Here is a 19,815-nt window from a genome sequence, read left to right as displayed (position 1 = left end):
TTCTTTCACCAGGTAGGGGAAGTTTTCTGTCATTATTTTTTCAAATAGGTTTTCAATATTTTGCTCTCTCTCTTCTTCTGGCATCCCCATAATTCAGATGTTGGTACGCTTGAAGTTGTCCCAGAGGCTTCTTACACTATCTTCATATTTTTGGATTCTTTTTCTTTTTGCTTTTCCAGTTTGATGTTTTTTGCTTCTTTGTATTTCAAATCTTGGACTTGATTCTTGCGATCCTCTAGTCTGCTGTTGGATCTCTGTATATTATTCTTTATTTCAGTCAGTGTATGCTTAATTTCTAGTTGGTCCTTTTTAATATCCTTGAGGGACTCACTAAATTTATTGGCGGTTTCTAGAAAATTCTTAAAAAACCTTATAACTCTATATCCAGTCTTTTGCTTTCCTCCATTTCTTTCATTTGTGACCTGTTTCTTTGTTTCCACATTTTGGCTGCTTCCCTGAGTTGATAGAGTGGCTTTGGGTGCTAGGTGTCCTATAGGACCCAGTGGCTCAGCCTCCCAAATTACCTGAGGTGGACACTCTTGGTGCACCCCTTTGTGGGCTGTGTGCACAGTCTTGTTATAGTTAAGCCTTGATTGTTGTTGGTATCACTGGGAGGAATTGACCTCCAGGCCAATTGGCTGTGAGGATCAGTTGTGTCTACGATGGGAGGACTTCTGTGCTGGAGACACCCTTATGGGGCAGGACTTGCTTAAGTGGGACTTTGGTGCTCACTGAGTCTGCCCCCTGAGTATGTCCCTTATGGATCTGAGGAGTTGTAATCTGGATGGTCCCACTCTGACCCCTGGGTACATTGGCTCTTGGATCTCCAAGGAGGTGCAAATTTAGCTCTGCCTGAGGCAGGAGAGATCTGCAGCTTCTTGGAGGTGCCCAGATGAGGCCCAGCTGTGAAGCAGTGCAAGCTGCTGTGGAGCCTTGGGCCTTCTTTTGGAAGTTCTGGGGCTCTCTGACCCAGCTGCAGTTTGTTAGGTAATTTTAGACTGCAAAGGATGAGGCCATTCATATGCAAAAGCCTCTGCGCACAGCTGGGGTGTGGTTGTAAATTGGTGGTGCGGGGTCTCAGGGAATCAACAGGGTGGAGCAAACAGCAATGGCTGACCTTCAGCCCTGCCCTAAGAGGCTCCCAGGTATCAGTGTCCCATGGTAATTGCTGCAAGCACTTCTGAGAAAACGCCGCCCTCGTATTCCGGCCCGATGCCAGACAGTCCAGTTTCTCCCCGAATGAGTCTGGGTCCCCAGAGTCTCGCCCGGAACTGGAGTTCAGAGCAGTCGTGAGCTTGTGTCTCCTTCCCAATTGAAAAAGACAACCGTGTCCTCGATTGCTAGCCCTTTTCGCGCATGCGCCTCCGTACCTCTGCACTTTACTTCCGCACCTCCTCTGAGTCTCAGTGTGCTTTTCTCTTTCCTTCTAGTTGTAGAATTTTCACTCAGCCAGCCTTCCTGTGGTTCTGGATGATGTCTGTTTTGTCTTTTAGTTGTAGTTTTGAAATTGTTGTATGAGGTAGCAGATCAGATGTTTACCTATGCTGCCACCTTGGTTTCTCCTTGAAGGCGCTTTTTATATATTATGGATATTAATCCTTAACCAGTTATATGTGGTACAAATATCTTCTCCCAATTTGTACTTTATTTCCACTATTACCCTAGCCTCATTCCTTTCCAACTCTTTTTTTTTTTTTAAAAAATATATTTCATTGATTTTTTTACAGAGAGGAAGGGAGAGGGAGAGAGAGTTAGAAACATCAATGAGAGAGAAACATCAATCAGCCGCCTTCTGCACACCCCCTATCGGGGATGTGCCCGTAACCAAAGTACATGCCCTTGACCAGAATTGAACCTGGGACCCTTGAGTCCACAGGCGGATGCTCTATCCACTGAGCCAAACCTGTTAGGGCCCTTCCAACTCTTTTTCCCCTCTTCCAACTCTTGCTCAACATGTCTGTAGCAGGACTCTTGGCTAACTTCCTTCTCCCCAAACATGATAAATATGTAAATTATATATGTTATGAAACAAAACTCAGCAGGATTTAGGAGGGCTTGGGCTGAGGATGGGCTGTAATTTTAAATAGGGTATGTCTGGGTAGGTCTTATCTTTTTTTTAAAAAAAAATATATTTTATTGATTTTTTACAGAGAGAGGGATAGAGTTAGAAACATCGATGAGAGAGAAACATCGATCAGCTGCCTCTTGCACACCCCCTACTGGGGATGTGCCCGCAACCAAGGTACATGCCCTTGACCGGAATCGAACCTGGGACCCTTGAGTCCGCAGGCCGACGCTCTATCCATTGAGCCAAACCGGTTTCGGCTGGGTAGGTCTTATTGAAGTGATATTTTATAGGGGTTTAGCCTTTGTGTGTGTGTGTGTGTGTGTGTGTGTGTGTGTGTGTATTAAAACATTTTAAAAATACATTTTTATTGATTTCAGAGAGGAAGGAAGAGGGAAAGAGAGATAGAAACATCAATGATGACAGAGAATCATTGATTGGCTGCCTCCTGCATGCCCCGCATTGGGGTCAAGCCTGCAACCCAGAATTGAACCTAGGACCCTTCAGTGTGAAGGCCGAAGGCCGAAGCTCTAGCCACCAAGCCAAACTGGCTATGGATAGCCTTGTCTATATTTAAGGGAAGAGCATTTCAGGAGGAGGAAACAGTCAGTGCAAATCCCTTAAGACAGGAATGTGCTTGGCATGTCTGAAGAGGAGTAACAGCCATCTTGGCTGGAGCAGAGTGGGCTAGGCAGGCAAGAAAGTGAATTCAGATAAAGAAGCTTGTGGCTCTTGTAAGAACATTTTATGCTGAGTGAGATAAGGGCACTGCAGGGTTTTGTACAGGGTTGACAGCCAACTTGTATTTTAAAAGGATCACCCTGATGCTGTGTTGAGAACAGACTATCTGGAGGCAGAGACTACTAGGAAGCTGTTGCAGTGATCTAGGTGAGAAAGAGTAGCTGGCCCAGCAGAGCTGCAGTGAAATGCTGATGAAAGAGGATCCCATGGTTCTCCTTTGCCGATTCCTTTCCTAAAGGAGGAACGTTGGATGCCTGAAAGGGGAAATGGATGCCATTTCCTGTGCAGGATTCAGGGTCCCAGCAGGAAAAAGAGACCCTACTCCAATTATAATAATGTGAAGAGAACTTAATAAAGGAACTTTTCCCAACAGAATGGGCAGAATGTAGGGAAACCACAAAGGTTAGTGGTTTCCAGACACATGTGACCAGAGGCTCTGTAACTCCTAGGCTTGAAGAGAGTCCCTGGAAGGGAGGGAATGGAAGATACAAGTTCTGGAAATGCCTGTGAGGCCAAAGTTTTCCCCAAGAACCTGAAAGTTAGAAAAACCCACCCAGAACAGATGTGGGAGTAAAGCAAAGATGGTTGGTCTATAAATGTGTGGGAATTAAAGACCATCAAGTTGGTGGCTGGGGGTCTCTCAAGGGGCTGGGGCTGGATTAGGACCCTAGTTGTGTGAGCAGAAATCCCAATTGTATTAAATGAGCTAATAAAGGTAAGATGTTTACAACAGTGTCTCTAAGGAAGTAGCTGCTATAAAAAAATACATTTTATTGATTTTTTACAGAGAGGAAGGGAAAGGGATAGAGAGTTAGAAACTTCAATGAGAGAGAAACATCGATCAGCTGCCTCTTGCACACCCCCTACTGGGGATGTGCCCGCCACCAAGGTACATGCCCTTGACTGGAATCAAACCTGGGACCCTTGAGTCCGCAGGCGGACACTCTATCCACTGAGCCAAACCGGTTCAGGTGTAGCTGCTATTGTTAAACCCAGTTTGGGGAGAGGCTTTGTGAACAGAAGAGAGATCACAGAAAAGAGGCATCCCAAAGCCGCTGGGAGAAACATGTATTCAGACTGGTCATGGTGATACAGTACTGGGATAAACTGAGTCTTTAGCATCAAGGCTGCCCCTGTAGAGGGGGATACGAATTCAAGGTTTGTTCTTTGAGACTTGCCATACCATCCCCTTTTCTCATTCTAGGGGTTCCAGGTTCACTGTGCTAACCTTCTGGTAACTGGGCTTTCCAAGTTGCTTTATTCTATTGGTGCAAAAATTCAGGTTTCCTTGACAGTTCTGTTAATCTGTGCAAATTAATACCTGGGCTTTTGGGGTTTGTATAAAATACTTTATTTGGGTCAAATGCCAGACCTGCACAGGGAATTAGATCTACTCACTGCACCAATGAATTTGAGTTTTGGAGCTAGAGGCCTGCAAATCACACCCATCAAAACAGCCAGGGGTGTCCACCTTTAGCAGTATTGCCTTCTGCCAGTTAATCTGCATCCAGTGGGCAGAGTGAGAATGATAGGGAATCCTAGCTAGAGGGGTAGGCAAGGCTCCAGGGCACAGCCAGGACGGGGAGTAGGAACTGCGGCCTATGCTGCACACATCTCTAGGAAGCTTTCCTTGACCCTTCTCCATCCAGGCTGGGTTCTGTGCACTCCCAAGCACATTTTATGTTACCGGTCACATTGGGCAAAGAGCCTCTGTCTACTTGTCCAAACACATCTGAGCCCCTGGAAGGGAAGGACAATGCTTCCTTGAGTGCATGACTGAGTGAATCAAACAGAGAGAGTGGATGAATTAAGGACCAGAGGGTGACCTGTAAGCCTTCCGGGGCGGGAACCCGGAATGACGTGCTGTGGACACAGTGCCGGGCAGTCAGCGCTCAAAGTGCTCCGGATGGGCTGAGCAAGGGTCAGATCCTCCTTGCCTCTTCTTGGATGCCTACCCCCATTACCCCTCCCTCCTCCTCGCTGCTGCTGCTGCCAAAGACTGAACACCCCGTCCCCACCGCTGCACGAAGCCACACGGAACCGGGTGGTGTCTGGGCTTGTTTCTGTCGCTAACAGATTTAGGGTCTTGATCTTTTTCCATGAAAGAACTTCCCCCAGGCAGGGGTGCTCCTGGCTCTGGCGGAGGTACTAGAACCCGCAGCGGCCAATGTCCCAGCCGCTCAGGCTTCTTCCTGGAGGACGCCGCCGGCTCGGGGAGGGGCGGGGGTGGGCGAGGCTCCAGAGAATAGTCCAGGGCTGCACCGCCGCCCTGTCCCGCTGGGGCAGGGACGAGGGGGCGGGGGGGGGGGGGGCAGGGTGTGGAGGGGGTGAGAGCGAGTGTCTGCGGCTCTCCACGCCCCCTTCCTCAATCCCCTTCCTCTGGTACCCTCCTTGCAACCCCTCAATTTGCAAACTTTTGGGGTTTTCATCCACTGGCGTCACGGAAAAGACAGGAGGGTGACCGGAGGGCGAGGAGGCGGCGGTGGCTGGCGGGGGGCAGAGGGGGGGGAGCGACGCCCCAGACCTTCGGGGCGAGAGGTACCTCCCATTGAGGACTGACAGTCCCGGGGGCTCGGGCCCCCCTACTTCCTGGGTCGTCTCTTTCCTCTCTCATCCCGCTCTCCCTGGAGCTTGTGTGGGCCGCTGCCCGAACCGAAGAAGCCGGGAGCTGGCGGGGAGCGGGAGGGCGGAGCCGGCGTTGGAGCCGTGCGCCCCGCGGAAGTGCCGTAGAATTTGCTGCTTTCTCTCCGCCGCTCCCCAACCCTACACCGCGCCCGCCCGCCCCCTCGCCCCGCCCCGGCCCGCCTGTTCCCTCCTTCCCCGCGGACGCCACCTCCCCAATCGCCTTTTTTTTTTTTTTGGAGCTTCTCGCTGGCGGTGTGGAGGGGCTGCGAGTGCTGGAGGAGGCGGGCTGCGGGCGCGGAGGCCGGCCGGGCGCCATCGGTCCCGGGAGCTCCCTCTGCAAACTCCCGTGGAGTGCGCGCCTGCTGCCGGCCGGGCGCCTTACCTTCGGACCGGTCCTCGGATTCTGTCGGGTCAGCCTCAGGCTCAGAAACTGCTGAGGAATTGGGCAAACAAAAGGGGCCACTCGGCTGGTGGGGCAAAGTCACTTCGGCCCCCGGCGCCCGAGCGGGCTGGAGGCCCCCGGACCGCCAGGGTCGGCGAGTTGGCGGCCTGTTGTGTAAGCCGCACTCCTTGTTTTCCCGGCCCGGCTGGTTGGGAAGCTGGACACATCCACCCTTGGACTCGATTCAGGAAGGAGGCTGCTGCTTTTTCCTTTGGATTTTCTGGATTTTTGAAAACCCAGTGGCCCAGGAGGAGGAGAATTAGGAAGGAGCCTGTCTGGGGAGGAATGTGAGAGAGTCTTCCAAGGCCTGGCGGGGCCAGAAGGAGCTGGGAGCCACAGCTGCCAGGGTTCTGGAACCGTGATTTCCGAGTGATTCTCTTTTGTTTTAGAACCTTGTTCCAGTGGAAAGTGGAATTTTTGCCCTCTCACTTCTCCAAGTCACTTGACTTTTCTCCTGGGAGTGGAAGGAGGGAGAAACTCCCCTTCAGGGCCTGCCAAGGGTAGGGAAGAAGACTGGATATGAGGCTCCCCTGCCCCCAGACAGGTGCTGGGAGTTGTGATAGGGAAGTTTTGGAGCCATGGGCACAGCTTTGAAGAGAGGGCTGGACGGCATGCCTGGGTGCTGAGACCTGCATCAGGGCGGAGACGGCTGCCGGGGCAGGCCTTTGTTTGCTAGTGCGCTCTTGGACATCCCAGCTCTGGGCAGGACCCTTTCCTCATCTTTCTCTACCACTGGCCCAGCCATGGCACTAAAAGGCCGAGCCCTCTATGACTTCCACAGTGAGAACAAAGAGGAAATCAACATCCAGCAGGGTGAGGATTTGGTCATCTTCAGTGAGACCTCACTGGATGGTTGGCTGCAGGGCCAGAACAGCCTTGGTGAGACGGGGCTCTTCCCCGCCTCTTATGTGGAGATTGTTAGCTCTGGCACCAGCTCCAACCATGCTGACTGCTCCAGCAGCTCTGCAGGCTCCCCCGGCGCCCAGGTGAGCTTGTGTGACCGCTCCAGTGTGGCCAAACTTGGGAGCGCTGCGGGCAGTGGCTTCCTCTCAAACCAGGGCAGCTTCGAGGAGGAGGATGATGATGACTGGGACGACTGGGACGACGGATGCACAGTGGTTGAGGAGCCACGGGCTGGTGGGATGGGCACCAATGGGTATTTCCCACTCAACCTCTCCTACCCTGGTGCCTACCCCAGCCAGCACATGGCCTTCCAACCCAAGCCACTCCTGGAGCGGCAGGACAGCCTGGCATCTGCTAAGCGAGGCAGTGTGGTGGGGCGCAACCTCAACCGTTTCTCATGCTTTGTGCGCTCTGGCGTGGAGGCCTTCATCCTGGGTGATGTGCCCATGATGGCCAAGATTGCTGAGACGTACTCCATTGAAATGGGCCCTCGGGGCCCCCAGTGGAAGGCCAACCCTCACCCATTTGCCTGCTCTGTGGAAGACCCCACCAAACAGACCAAATTCAAGGGCATCAAAAGTTACATCTCCTACAAGCTCACGCCCACCCATGCTGGCTCCCCTGTCTACCGGCGGTATAAGCACTTTGACTGGCTCTATAACCGCCTGCTTCACAAATTCACTGTCATCTCTGTGCCCCACTTGCCAGAGAAGCAGGCCACAGGTCGCTTTGAGGAGGATTTTATTGAGAAGCGGAAGCGGCGGCTCATCCTCTGGATGGACCACATGACCAGCCACCCTGTGCTGTCCCAGTATGAGGGCTTCCAGCATTTCCTCAGCTGCTTGGATGACAAGCAGTGGAAGATGGGCAAACGCCGGGCAGAGAAGGACGAGATGGTTGGTGCCAGCTTCCTCCTCACCTTCCAGATCCCCACGGAGCACCAGGACCTGCAGGACGTGGAAGACCGCGTGGACACTTTCAAGGCCTTCAGCAAGAAGATGGATGACAGCGTCCTGCAGCTCAGCACCGTAGCGTTGGAGCTGGTACGCAAGCATGTGGGAGGCTTCCGCAAAGAATTCCAGAAGCTGGGCAATGCCTTCCAAGCCATCAGCCATGCCTTTCAGATGGACCCCCCCTTTAGTTCCGAGGCCCTCAACAGTGCCATTTCTCACACGGGCCGCACTTACGAAACTGTGGGTGAGATGTTCGCTGAGCAGCCCAAGAACGACCTCTTCCAGGTGCTCGACATGCTGTCTCTCTACCAGGGTTTGCTCTCCAACTTCCCCGACATCATTCACCTGCAGAAAGGTAAGAGCCAGGGCCGCACATCCGGAGAGCCTTCCTGAATCTGCACTCTGCTGGACGTGCGGATGTGAGCTTGGCTGCACGGAACGGAACAGCTCATCCAGACTTTCTGTCTCTGTCTTGTTCATTCATTCCACAAGCGTGTTGAGCACCTACTATGTGGCAGATGCTATTCTGGGTGCAGTGATGTCATTGTGAATAGGTCTGTCCCTGTCCTCAGGAGGCTCACTGTTTACCTTCTTGTTGTCTTTTCCTTTATTCATTCATTTTTTTCCTGTTTCTGTCTCATTTTCTCATTTACACATTATACACTAAGCTCTTGAAGGTATCAGGCTGGGTTCTGGGAACACGGAGGTGACCAGGGCCTAGGACCTGCCCTTGAGGAGCACACATGGATACAGACTCCGATAACGAGCACAGTGTGGCCTGTCTTCCCACTGCCTCACAAGCTCCCCTCCTTCAGAACCGGTTCTCACCACCGCACATCCTTTCTGTGAGCTCCCAATCTGGGAAGGGAGGGTTCTTGTCCCCATTCTACAGATATAGAGGTGGCGCCATGGAAGAGTAGTTGCACAGGGAGTCCATGGCCCTGTAGATACTGTTTCTTCCTCTTGTGACTCCTCAAGCACACATTCCTATTGGCCACCTCCCAAAGCTGGCTGTGTTTTAATTTCTCACAGCCCTCTGTGGGGGAGGAGCAGGATGGGCCCCTCTCTGTTACTGTGGGGCTGTCAAGGAACTGGCAGGGAAGTGACTCATCTCTGGTCACCCAGGGGCACCTGGGCTGGGCTGGGGAGGAACCAGGGGCACATGGCCCATCTAACTACCCCTTCCCGAGCCTGGCTGTCTTCTTGCCTGAGCAGTGAACCCTGATCTGACCTATCTGGTAACTGAGTCCTGGAGACAACAGGCAGGGCGGACGTCAGGAGAGAGGTGTGGTCCTCCCTGGGGCTGCTTGGTAACTCAGGAAGAAAGTCTCTAGGGCATCTGTAGGGTGGGTCCGGCTCCCTGGCCCCTAGGCCTGAGGTCAGGCCTGGCTAGGTTGGGAGTTTTCCTCTGGGTGGGGTCAGGAGTCAGACCTCTGGATTTAGCCTGGGGGTCGTCAGCAAATGCCACCCCCTACATCAGTACCCAGGAGAGTCTGGTGTAAACCAGCCCTGCTCTCCTTTAACAGGAGGTTGACTTCTAGAACTTCTATAGCTCTCAGTTTCCTTCTCCCTTCACTTTCTCTTTTCTGTTCTTTGTCCTTTTCTCTCATCTCCCCATTCCTCTCCTCCTCCTTCCCTCTTCTTTCAGCTTCAGGAGACATGAGGCCTGAGCTCTAGTCTTGGCTCTTCCCCCAATTTGCTGTGTGCCCCTGAGAATTGCCTTCCTGTCTCTGGGGTCTTAGTTTCCTGATCTATAAAACAAGGGAGGGTGGACTCTGAGCTCTTAGGCCTTCAAGGTGGGGGAGGGAGACTTCTGGGGAGGGTCTGGTTGAGGACAGAGTGATGCCTTAGATCTGGCTCTGAGCTCTGGAGCCGGGATAGGGTAGGGGAGGTGGCCTGGCTGGCTGGTGGCCCTGGTTTGGAATGGAGCCACACCCCTGCTGCTGCTTTAGGGCCTGGGAAAGCTGGTTCAACCAGTTCCTTAGATGGCCTGTTCCTACTGGGCAGCAGGAGGGGAAAGCAGTGGCACAGTGATTAAACAGCTGTGCAAACCCCCCCCCCCCCCGCACCCCCCATCCCATGGTGGCTGGGGACCTTCACCCAGGGCAGAGCTGGGGGCAGGAAAGCAGATGAGAGTAGAAGCCAGACTGGCCTTTCTGACCCTGGGGCAGGGAGACAGAGCTGAGAGAGGCCATTTCTGACTTGCCACTTGCCACTTGAGGTGTTTCTAAGAGTCAGGGGCCAACAGTCCTCTGGGGTGATGTATTCAAGCTTAGGCAGAGGCCAGCCCACCTCCCCTTACCTGGAGGACCCTCTCCCCAATAATCGAAGCCCTTTTGGGATTATTCTTCCTCCTTCTGGACTCTGCACTGCCATTCCTAGGCCTGTGTTCTGGTGAGTTACGGAGGGGGCTTGTAATCTGGCTGAGACAGAATTGGGCCGGCTTTGGGGGCCCAAAGCCTGTTGGAGGGAGGAGGGGTCCCATGCTGGCCCTGCAAGTAGAGCCTTTTCTCAGAGGAAGGAGGAGGAAAATGGGGTCCCCCAGGATTCTGTCCAGCTTGTCTGGGTATCTGCAAGATGTTGAGCGTGTGGGAGAGGTCATGGAAGGAAGGGAGTGGGAGGCCTAGATGGGATCAAGAGACCAGGATTTGGATAGACATTGTCTCTAAGGTGACCTTGAGAGAGTTTTCTCCCCTCAGTGTTTGCCTTAGTAAAATGGGAGATGGAGTCTAGTTGGCACTGAAATGAGGCTCACCAGCCTGTCTGCCCACTGGTCCGGCTCCTGGACCTCAGTCCAAATCAAGGCAGTTTTGGGGGTAATTGTCCCAGGGTAACTGTTATTAGGGCCTGGGACAACAAGGGGAGACAGTGACTGCCCCTACCTAAGACTCATCACCCCCAAGCCAGGAGGTTGGTATGACCCCTTCCATTCTACAGACGAGGCGCAGGGAGGTGGGATGGTGAGCAGAGCAGGAACTGGAGCCCGGTGTGTCTGATGCCACAGCCCAGGCGGTGCCCACTGTTCCTGCTAGGTGGGGGAAGGAGCTCCCTCAGGGAGGCTGTTTGGAGTAGAGGAGTTAGGAGGGGAAGGGAAGAGAGGGAGGCTTGGATGCTCTAGTGCTAACTTAGCTGCAGTCCTCTGTGGACTGGAGGCAGGCCCAGGACCACAAAGCATGCACGGAGGGGCCAAGGAGCTCCTAGATTGGCCAAGGCAAAGTGACTCTTGCAAGCCAGGCACCTGCCTGGGGGACAGGTGGGGCCTCTGTTCTGGGCTGTTGTCTAACCCTCCCTCTGCCACCCCTCCGAGGTTTCCATAAACAAAGAGAATCATTGCCATGAGCCACCACCAGCTGGTTCTTGCTATGACTAAAAAGCAGTTTGTAGACAATTGCACGTAGCATCTTGAGCTCTTATTTGGTCAGGTGCCGTCCTAAGTACTTTATACGTATTAGTTCAATCAAACTTTAATTACACTAGAGGGTAAATGTTCTTATTCCATTTCACAGATGTGGAAACTAAAGCATTATCCTGCTATGAGCAGTTGTCAGTAGCATCATTTCTAGTCCAACCTGTACCCTTTGATGTGGGGAAACCTGTAGACCAGGCAAGAGCAGTAGCTGGAGGTGACACAGTTGGGACCAGGACTCAGACCTCCTGCCCCCAACCTGGTGCAGATGGTTACAACCTCCAAGAAGTGGGGATAAGACTGATTAAGGAGGGAGCTTAAGGACTATGCCTGGGACCATGGAGCTCTGAAACTCCAACCCCCCTTTTCCTATTCCTGGGACCCAGCCTACAGGACAACTGCCAGGGCAGGGGGCTCCCCTGGGTCTCTCAGGTTGACTCCAAAGTGGAATGTAGGGGGGATGCCGGACAGGCCTGAGTCCTGACTCCCGGCTGGTTTCTGGGGCACTTTAGTGTTAGCTGGTCTAGGCCCCAGACCTGAGTTGCAGGGTAGAGAAGTGACAGAGAGCAGGGTGGGGCCCCCACCTCCCTCTTACCCCCATAGCCTTTGTCCCCTATCCCTGGCTCCTTGCCTGTCTGTCTGTCTTTGGATACCTAGCAGTTGCAATAGGTTAATTTCTATTATTTGGGCCTCAATCTCCTCATCAACAAAAGGGGCCTTTCCTTCCTCCAAGGCTATGAGCAAGAAGCGCCTTCTCGAGTACAGGCCTCCCCCCCCCGAACCTGGGCTTTCTCAGGCAGGTGGAATCCAGGCTGGTCAGTGTCTCCTCTTCCAGTAGGTTCCTTTTGCTGAAGCTTAACTCCAGTTTTTTTTGTCTTGTTGTTTTTTACCTGTTTAGTCCTTCCTTATTTCTTGGAACCTTCTCACATTCCTGAGTCCATTGTCTGGGAGTCCCACACAAATGCCTGGGTGACCTGGCATGGGCTCCCTGCAGGAGAAGTCATGTCTACCTCCCAGCTGTGGAGGGATGTCTCTGGGCCAGGCATCCCCTATGTGAGGGGCAGGAAGGAGGTGGGAGCCCCTAGGCAAGTCCCTTCCCTTCATGGCCTCAGTTTCCTCTGTAGAGCAGTGGTATGGAAGGTGGGGCCGGCAGCCGGCCTCTAGGGCCTCTCCTGCTCTGAAGTCTCTTGTTGGGTCTTAGAGTGACCCTGCTTCTGCTGCCCAGACCTGAGCAGTTGGGATGGAGCAGGAATGTGGCCAAAGGACTGAGTGGGCTGGGATCTGGTGACTTCAGAGTTATTTTGAATGCGGTGTGAGCAGCGCTGGAGACTGTTCAAACTTGAGTGTATCTGCCCCAAATGCCAATATTAGCCAATAAACCATGCACTTGTTTACTAATAAGGCGCTGCCAGTTCTGAAGGCCCCCAGAGTTATTCCAGGATATAGAGCCCTGGGATTGGCATATAGTAATGCTCAATAAATGCGTCTTGAATGCATTGAATAATTTGTAAAAATAACACATTTTGAAGTCCCCTGAGAAGCCTCCTTAAAGAAGAAATGGGAAGTATGGATAATAAGCATGTTACTTGAATGCAGTGGATCCTTTTGAAGTACTTGATGGTGTGCTGTCCACCATGCCAAACCTTCTCATCTCATTCTTCTTTGCACAGTGTATTCCCTACAGCTCTGAGGGAGTGCGTGCCAGGCCCTGGCAAACTGCCTCCCCCTCTCAGCAACTGCCCCCCAGTGGCTTCAATGCAGAATAAGTCAAGTACCTGTTAATTCAGAACTGGAATCCATTCACCAATTGCTTTGTTGATTCATTCAGATTCTTCCAAATTGGGTCACCTGCCCAGGTTCATCTCTTGCCCTCCATCTGTCACCTGGTTATTACAATGGCCTCCTCTAGTCTCCTGGGAGCTGGAGTGAGGAGGGGTCAGGATCTGTCTGTGGGGAAGACACACACAAAGGAAAACTCCAGGTGGCCTTTGAGGCTGTTGTAGAAGAAGCAGTGTGATGATAGTGGGAAGCATTGTTCCTGGGAACACTGCGGGAGGTTCCTGGTATACCTGATGGGAGGCTTTGAATTATGCATAGGGATCCAGGGGGGCAGAGAGATGAAGTTAGGAAAGAGCAGGGTGAGTCTGATGAACATGGGGTCAGTGTGAAATGAGTACAGGGAGCAGCTCTCAGAGAGCCTTATGAATGGATGTAGATCTTGATCTGCAGACAGAGGGAAGCCAGGGAAAGCTTGGAACTCTGGGTGCCCAGCTTGGCTGCTGTTCAGGTGCTCTGGAGGATCTCTCAGGCTGGGACTGAGGTGGGGAGGTCCTTGGAGGCCTGTTGTAGTTGTCCAGTGAGGGGCAGGTTGAACATGTATCAGTTGGATATGTATCAGGATCTGCTGTGTTAGGCTTTGTTCTGGGTGCTAGAAATATTGAGCTCACAGCCATAGGGAGGCAGTCAGAGAAACTGCAGGGTGGTGAGAGCTGTGGGAGAGGGAAACCCAGGGCACCTGAGAACACTGGGAAGCACCTAATGCCGTGGGGTTACAGGGGAGGCTTTCTGGCGGGGGTAATGTCTGAGCTGAATTAGGATATCCAGGTTCTGGAATGTAGCTAGCAGAGCAGTGACTGCTTGGGTGTGGGTTGTTGTTGGTGCCATGGGTTTGGAGGGAAGATGGTGCATCTGTTCAGGTGAGGGTTGGGACATCCTGGTGGGGACACCCAGTTGGACCAGGAGTCTGGAGTCCAGGAGCGAGGCCTGAGTCGAATTAATGAGGCCACTGTCTGCTCTTGGGGTACTAACAGAGGGTTTAGGGAACAAATCGGGGACATCAGAGCCCTAACAACCCTTGTCTTCTGCTCTGCCTATGCCAGGCGCTTTTGCCAAGGTAAAGGAGAGCCAACGCATGAGTGACGAGGGCCGCATGGCGCAGGACGAAGCAGATGGCATTCGCAGGCGCTGCCGCGTGGTGGGCTTCGCCCTGCAGGCTGAGATGAACCACTTCCACCAGCGCCGTGAGCTCGACTTTAAGCACATGATGCAGAGTTACCTGCGCCAGCAGATCCTCTTCTACCAGCGGGTAGGCCAGCAGCTGGAGAAGACGCTGCGCATGTACGACAACCTCTGACCTTGAGTACCTGGCCCCACCCCACCTTCAGCCTGGTCACTGCAGTATACTCTGGTTTCCAGACCTCCTGCACCAGCAGCAGCTGGGGGTGGGCTGTGGAAGAGTCACGGGTACCCCTGGGGAAGTCCTCCATCCCTTAGAAGTGGGCACAGCAGGGGTGAGAATGGGACCAGGAACCCTCCAAGCTGAGGCCTGGGCTGCTGGTCAGTCACTTGAGTCTAGGCCAGAGTCTTAGCCAACTGTAGAGCCTCTAGTCTTTGTGCACCTGGCCACCATCCCCTCATTCTGGGGCCTGCTGTGGTCCTGGGTCATAGGTTGAACACCCAGGGCTGTGACACACCTGCCCTCAGGGTGTCCCCAGTCAAGGTGGGATCAGACACAGAAACAGATTTGGTTGGGGGACGGGTAACACAGAATGACCCATGGTAAATAAAGGGTTACTGGAAGCTCACAGAGGGGTCCACTCATTCTGCAGGTCAGGGAAGACTCCACAGTGTAGGTGACATTCGAGTGGTGTCTTGAAGAATGACAAGGACCTGCCAGATAGTAAGTGAGGACAGTAGAGGGGGAGGACATTTGGAAGAGAGGAACAGCATGGGCAAAGGTATGGAGGCATGAAAACACCCTTTATCTCTCCCTCACCTTTCCCAAGCAAGTTTGCTACCTTACTTTGGTGGGGAGGGATCTTCCTTGTTCCTTTGTCCCTGTCCCTGCCTCTGCCCCACCCCTGCCTCCTGCAGGAGGGCCTGCAGGCCAACATCCTCCTGACTCCCTTTTACCTGCTAAGCCCCTAACACCCCTTGGTTAGGGGACCACACAGCATCTTTTCCCTGGGCTCAAGGTGTTAAGAAAAGTCATAAACCCCAGGGCCCTGGTATTATCTTCCTGGAGGGCACACCCAAAAGGTACCAGATATTTGAGTTCACAGCAATAGTTCCTCACACTCCAGCAGGCTCAGACCCCAGGTTTCTAGGGTCCTTGGTCCTATGAATCCCTGAATTCTTCCTGGTGCACAGTGGGAAACCCAGGGGGGGAAAAATAGGTTGATTGACCTTGGGTCCACCTGCTGATGGCCCGTCTCATTGTGAGGCCTGCCTGGATTCTGGCCATTTGCACTGTCTCCCACTCATGTTTATGTTACTCCTTCCCCCAGGCCAAGGGGTGGTCCAGCAGCGAGTTGGGTGTAACTGACAGGTGCCACTGCTAGCCCCCTCCAGGAGGTCATGGCCATTCCTGGTGGCTGCTGCTTGAATATTTTTTCTTGATAAACTTTTTTACAATTAAGATAACAAAAACATGACTTTTAAACTTAGATCTCTGAGGGGATGAGGGTGTGGGAAGGATAGAACCCTGATTGTCCCTGAGGTTATGATAGGCACAAAATTTACCTTAGAACCTCAGTAGTTGGGGAGAAGGCTGTGCTGGTGGGAGGTGCTATCTGGGGATCTAGAGGTGGCCAAGAACACCTCTAGATAATTTCACACCCTTCCCAGACCTCACTATCATCTCACAAATGGTGAAGTCCTGCCAGGGATTTGGCTGTGCTGCTCTGATCTAGGGCTGAGCGTTGCATGAAAAAGGGATAGGAGATCATGTTTCAGGACAGTCTAATCAATGGGGTTCCTCTCCCCAGGGAGGCCCCAGCTCAGGGGAAGGAGGTGGAGCTCAGAAACGGTGTCCTTTCCTAGGCAGTCCTGGATATCCAGCCATGCGGTGGCTTCCAAGTTGGAAACTGAGGAGGACTCCTCAGCCCTGCCATTGGGGGTGCCCCAGGCAGGATGAACAGGGACCGTCACACATGGAACAGAGGAGTGTGGTGAAAGCACAGTGTTCTTTCAGGGCAGCGTGGACTTGGTGTAGGGAGAAGTGCCTGGGTCCAGACATCAGGGGAGGATCTGGCCAGGCCAGGGGCCTGGGGGCTCAGGGCAGTGAGATAAGAAAAGGGATGGCAGATGTATTGGGGGAGAGGGCAGCAAGGGCTCTCCATTCAGGGTAGAAGGTCCTTAGAGGAAATTCTGGAGTGGGCCCTTGACCCTGAGTCAAATTAGGTCAGATTTGGGACTTTGTGGAATTTTTCCCCTCCCTCCTCCCTGCTCTCCTTCCTTCATATCTAGTCCCTTTGAGGACCTTCTCCCCCTTAATCTTTTCTCAGCTTTGACCTCTAAGGAGCCTTCTGCAGAGAGCAATCTGACCACAGCACAGGGGCTGTTGGGGGAGGGTTTGGGGGCATCTTCTCGAGGTGAGTCTGAGAAGGGTGGGAATGCTCCTCAGCCCACAGTGCCTGGAAAGTCCCTGTGCATGCTTCCTGCTCCGGGACTGTCCTCTGTGTCCCTTCCTTGACAGGGCACCATCTCCCATACCTCCCATCCTCCGGGTGAGGGAGTTGGCCTGACACCAGGTCAGCATGCACCTCGGAGAAGAACCAGAATGTGAAGTGTTGGGACGGGCTAGGCTTACTGAGATCTGTAGGCTGAGATAGCATGTGTGTGGTGGGGACTGAGAATGTCATAACCCCTCCCCCTGTTTCTTTCTTTTTTTTTTTTCTGTCTGTGTGTGGGATAGGGTGTTGGGGGAATTTGAGATCTGTTGGGTCTGGCCAGAGCTCCTTTCTGCAGGGGACTGGGGGAACAGTGTGGGGGAATATCCTGGTGGCTGGCCTCAGTCACATGCCAGGCACTTGTTCTAGACTAAGCTGGGCCCAGCTGCCTCCAGTTCCCTCCCTCATTTTTGTCTGAGGGGGGTGGAAAACCAGGCCTCTCTTTGTGCCCTGGGCAACTACCAGGACCTGAGGGGACCCCTGATACCCAATCTTGGCCCAACTCAGGAAAGGAATCTGTTTTGTGGCACATGTGGGGTGTTGGGGATGGAGGTGTTCTCAGATCCTGCATCCTGTTGCCTCCTGGACACAGGAGGGCTGTGAACCACTGTGCCACAGCTGGAACAGAGCCAGGCCTGGGGAAGACAGGTGGTCCGAGGCCCAGTTCACCACCACACCTCCCATCCTGTGGCACAGCCACACAGTCATCCATACACCCACATGGTCCCAGATACTGTTGCCCAACCCAAAGTAGACATAGCCACACACAGCCACACAACTTCCCCACAGGCACATAAGCCACTCTTGGCCACATATACATATATGCATGGTCATGTGCTCTCACAATTGCACTCCTATCCACAGTGCCACATACTGTCACACATTCACAGCCATGTCCACACTTGGCCATGTCTATACATGTTATCTGTTCACTATGTCAGTCTCAGCTATGGCATCACTCTCAGCCATACCACAGTCTCATGCACACAGTCATACCCTCACACAGTGATACACGCAAACTGCCACAAAGTCACATGTGAACATAGCAAAGGTGTCCCACATGTAGCTGCACCTGTATCACCTTCTGGGGCAGCGTGCGTGAACCACCTCCAGCCATCTGGGATCACCCATCACCCGACACCACCACATTAGTTCTTCATTGCACAGACAAGGAACTTGGGTCCAGTGAGGGGTGGCAGCTGGCTGCGTCAGTGTGCCAGGGGATGCTTCGGGCCAGAAGTCAACTCCTGGTAGGCTCTCTGGCCTGGCCTTGTGAACCCATGGGCCAGTGTCTAAGTTTAGGCTGCCTCTGAAGGCCCCTGGCTGAAGCCACCAAACAAAGCTCCAGGCATCTACCGTCTCTTGAGCTAAAGCTGAGGCTGCTGCATCTGCAAGAGCCAGGATGCAGTGGGCAGAGCCCAGGCCTTGGGCTGGAGGAACATTCCTGCACCATCTCCCTAAGTATGTGAGGACTGGGCCCACCCTGCCTGTCTGCTGCTGACTCAGACCTCTAGCAGTCAGGCCTTCCGGGCTCCCTGCCACCCCTCCACAAACCCGCTTTCCCACCCATTGGGCTGTGGTGCCTCTCTCCACCGGCCAGGCCAGAGAGTCAGTGAGCCCGGCAGAAAGACCATGGAGAACAGTAAAAATTCACCTCCTCAGACAGAGCTCAGAAAGGACAAGTATGAAATGTCTCTGGGATTCAACATAGCTTAACACAAATATTTTTTCCTTGAGTCCTTTTTTGTTAGACAAAGCCCAGTGCAGTCCAGTCTGTTTAAAAAACTGTGTGACCTCCTTGGTCCATACAGCAGCCTTACTAGGCATCATTATTCCATTTCATGGACGAGACCGAGACTTGGCTAGTGGGAGAATAGGATCTGCCTATGCTCACACGATGAGTCTGAGGCCTCTGGACTCGAACCCAGCTCTCTGGATCCATTCCTTAAAGTCACATGAATTAACTTATTTAGGTTAGAAGGAAGAAGGGGTGGCAGATTTCCACTTCAGAGGTGGTAAAGAATGGCAGGCTGGTGAACCCAGCTGCTGAAATGTGAAGGGGCTTGAGGGTAGGGGGATCCTGTCAGCCCCCAGGGATGAAGAGGCTGACCCAGGGAATCCATTACAGATGAATGTGTGAGGAGCATTCCTACATTTTTCTGTAACCGACTTGTATTCCTCTCTTGCTTTTTCATTTCCCCACATGGTTGAAATTTAATTTCAGATCAGTATGGGGACCCTTTCTTTTCTGAGGGATGCATCTACGTTTTGGGGGTGGCGCATTTGAAGACCATAGGCAGGCCCCTGGCACTTTGAATTTTAGAGACTGAATCCCACACCCTGTCACACAAGAAATTTTGCTGGCATTCCACATTAAAGTCATTAATATATACCAATTTGAGTTAGGTTCATTACTACTTAACAATGTATTGTCTTATAGATATTTAATTAAACTTTATTAATTTTGATTTTTGTCTTTTTCTTTTATTTCTTTTGCCTTTTTTTCTGGTCATCTTCCCCTACTTCTTGCCTCCTCACCCCTTGTTTCTTTGATCCCCATCCTGAGGCCTCTGGGTCTGGCCCTTTCTCTGTTTTGACACTCAGGGCCCCCTCAATTGCCCCTGTACCTTGTGGCCCCCAAGGAACCTCAGGGGGGTGGCAGTGTCCCTTCTGTGACCTGTGGCCCTCTGTGGGGCTTGTGATCATCAATCAGCTCCCACCTCACGCTCAGGCACAAGGAGTTCTGTAGGCTGCTTAGAGACACTGCAACCCTCTGTTGTCCGAGGTCTGGGGCTTCTATTGTCTTCCAGTGTAAACAGCACCACGATGGACAGTGGGTGGTCAGTATTTCATAACCACCCTATGTGTCCATTTATAACAGGAGTTTCAGATGGTTTTCAGGAGGGTTACATGAGCGAAATTGGTCATCTGGACATTACAAGTGCTCAGTAAGGACCCACAGGGATTGCCAGCCTCTGAGCAGAAACTTAGAGCAGCTCTTGAGCCAAGAATATGTGTGCTTCATTTCATAGGTGAGAAAACTGACAGGGTGAGTCCTTCAAGGCCACATACTGGGTGGATGGCAGGGCTGGGCCTGGGACCAGGCTCTCAACCACTCCTAGATCTTGAGCCTTGCTGCATGTTGCCACCCTGTTTCCTTGGGAGCAGACTCTTTGGGGCTTCCTGGTTGTCATGGTATTTGTCAGTGCAGGGCAGGAGGTGTCCTGGCT

The 19,815-nt window shown here is 52.8% G+C and overlaps 1 protein-coding gene across 2 annotated transcripts; it reads left to right on the top strand.

Annotated features, from left to right (window-relative positions):
- Nucleotides 1-5,696: 5,696 nt before the first annotated feature.
- Nucleotides 5,697-19,053, top strand: SNX33 (sorting nexin 33). 2 transcript variants are annotated; one of them, XM_054716667.1, is made up of 3 exons: nt 5,697-8,084; nt 14,015-14,252; nt 14,744-19,053. In XM_054716667.1, the coding sequence occupies exons 1-3, from the start codon at nt 6,617-6,619 to the stop codon at nt 14,769-14,771; spliced, it is 1,734 nt and encodes a 577-aa protein (XP_054572642.1). In that variant the 5' UTR covers nt 5,697-6,616; the 3' UTR covers nt 14,772-19,053. The 2 variants fall into 2 exon arrangements, with proteins under 2 accessions (XP_054572642.1, XP_008155269.2); XM_008157047.3 differs by having other exon boundaries at nt 14,015-19,053.
- The last annotated feature ends 762 nt before the right edge of the window (nt 19,054-19,815 follow it).

Source organism: Eptesicus fuscus, chromosome 5 (genome assembly GCF_027574615.1).
Source record: "Eptesicus fuscus isolate TK198812 chromosome 5, DD_ASM_mEF_20220401, whole genome shotgun sequence".
Lineage (NCBI taxonomy): Eukaryota > Metazoa > Chordata > Mammalia > Chiroptera > Vespertilionidae > Eptesicus > Eptesicus fuscus.
Note: the sequence above shows the minus strand (reverse complement) of the source record. Positions and strands in the feature narration are given on the sequence as shown.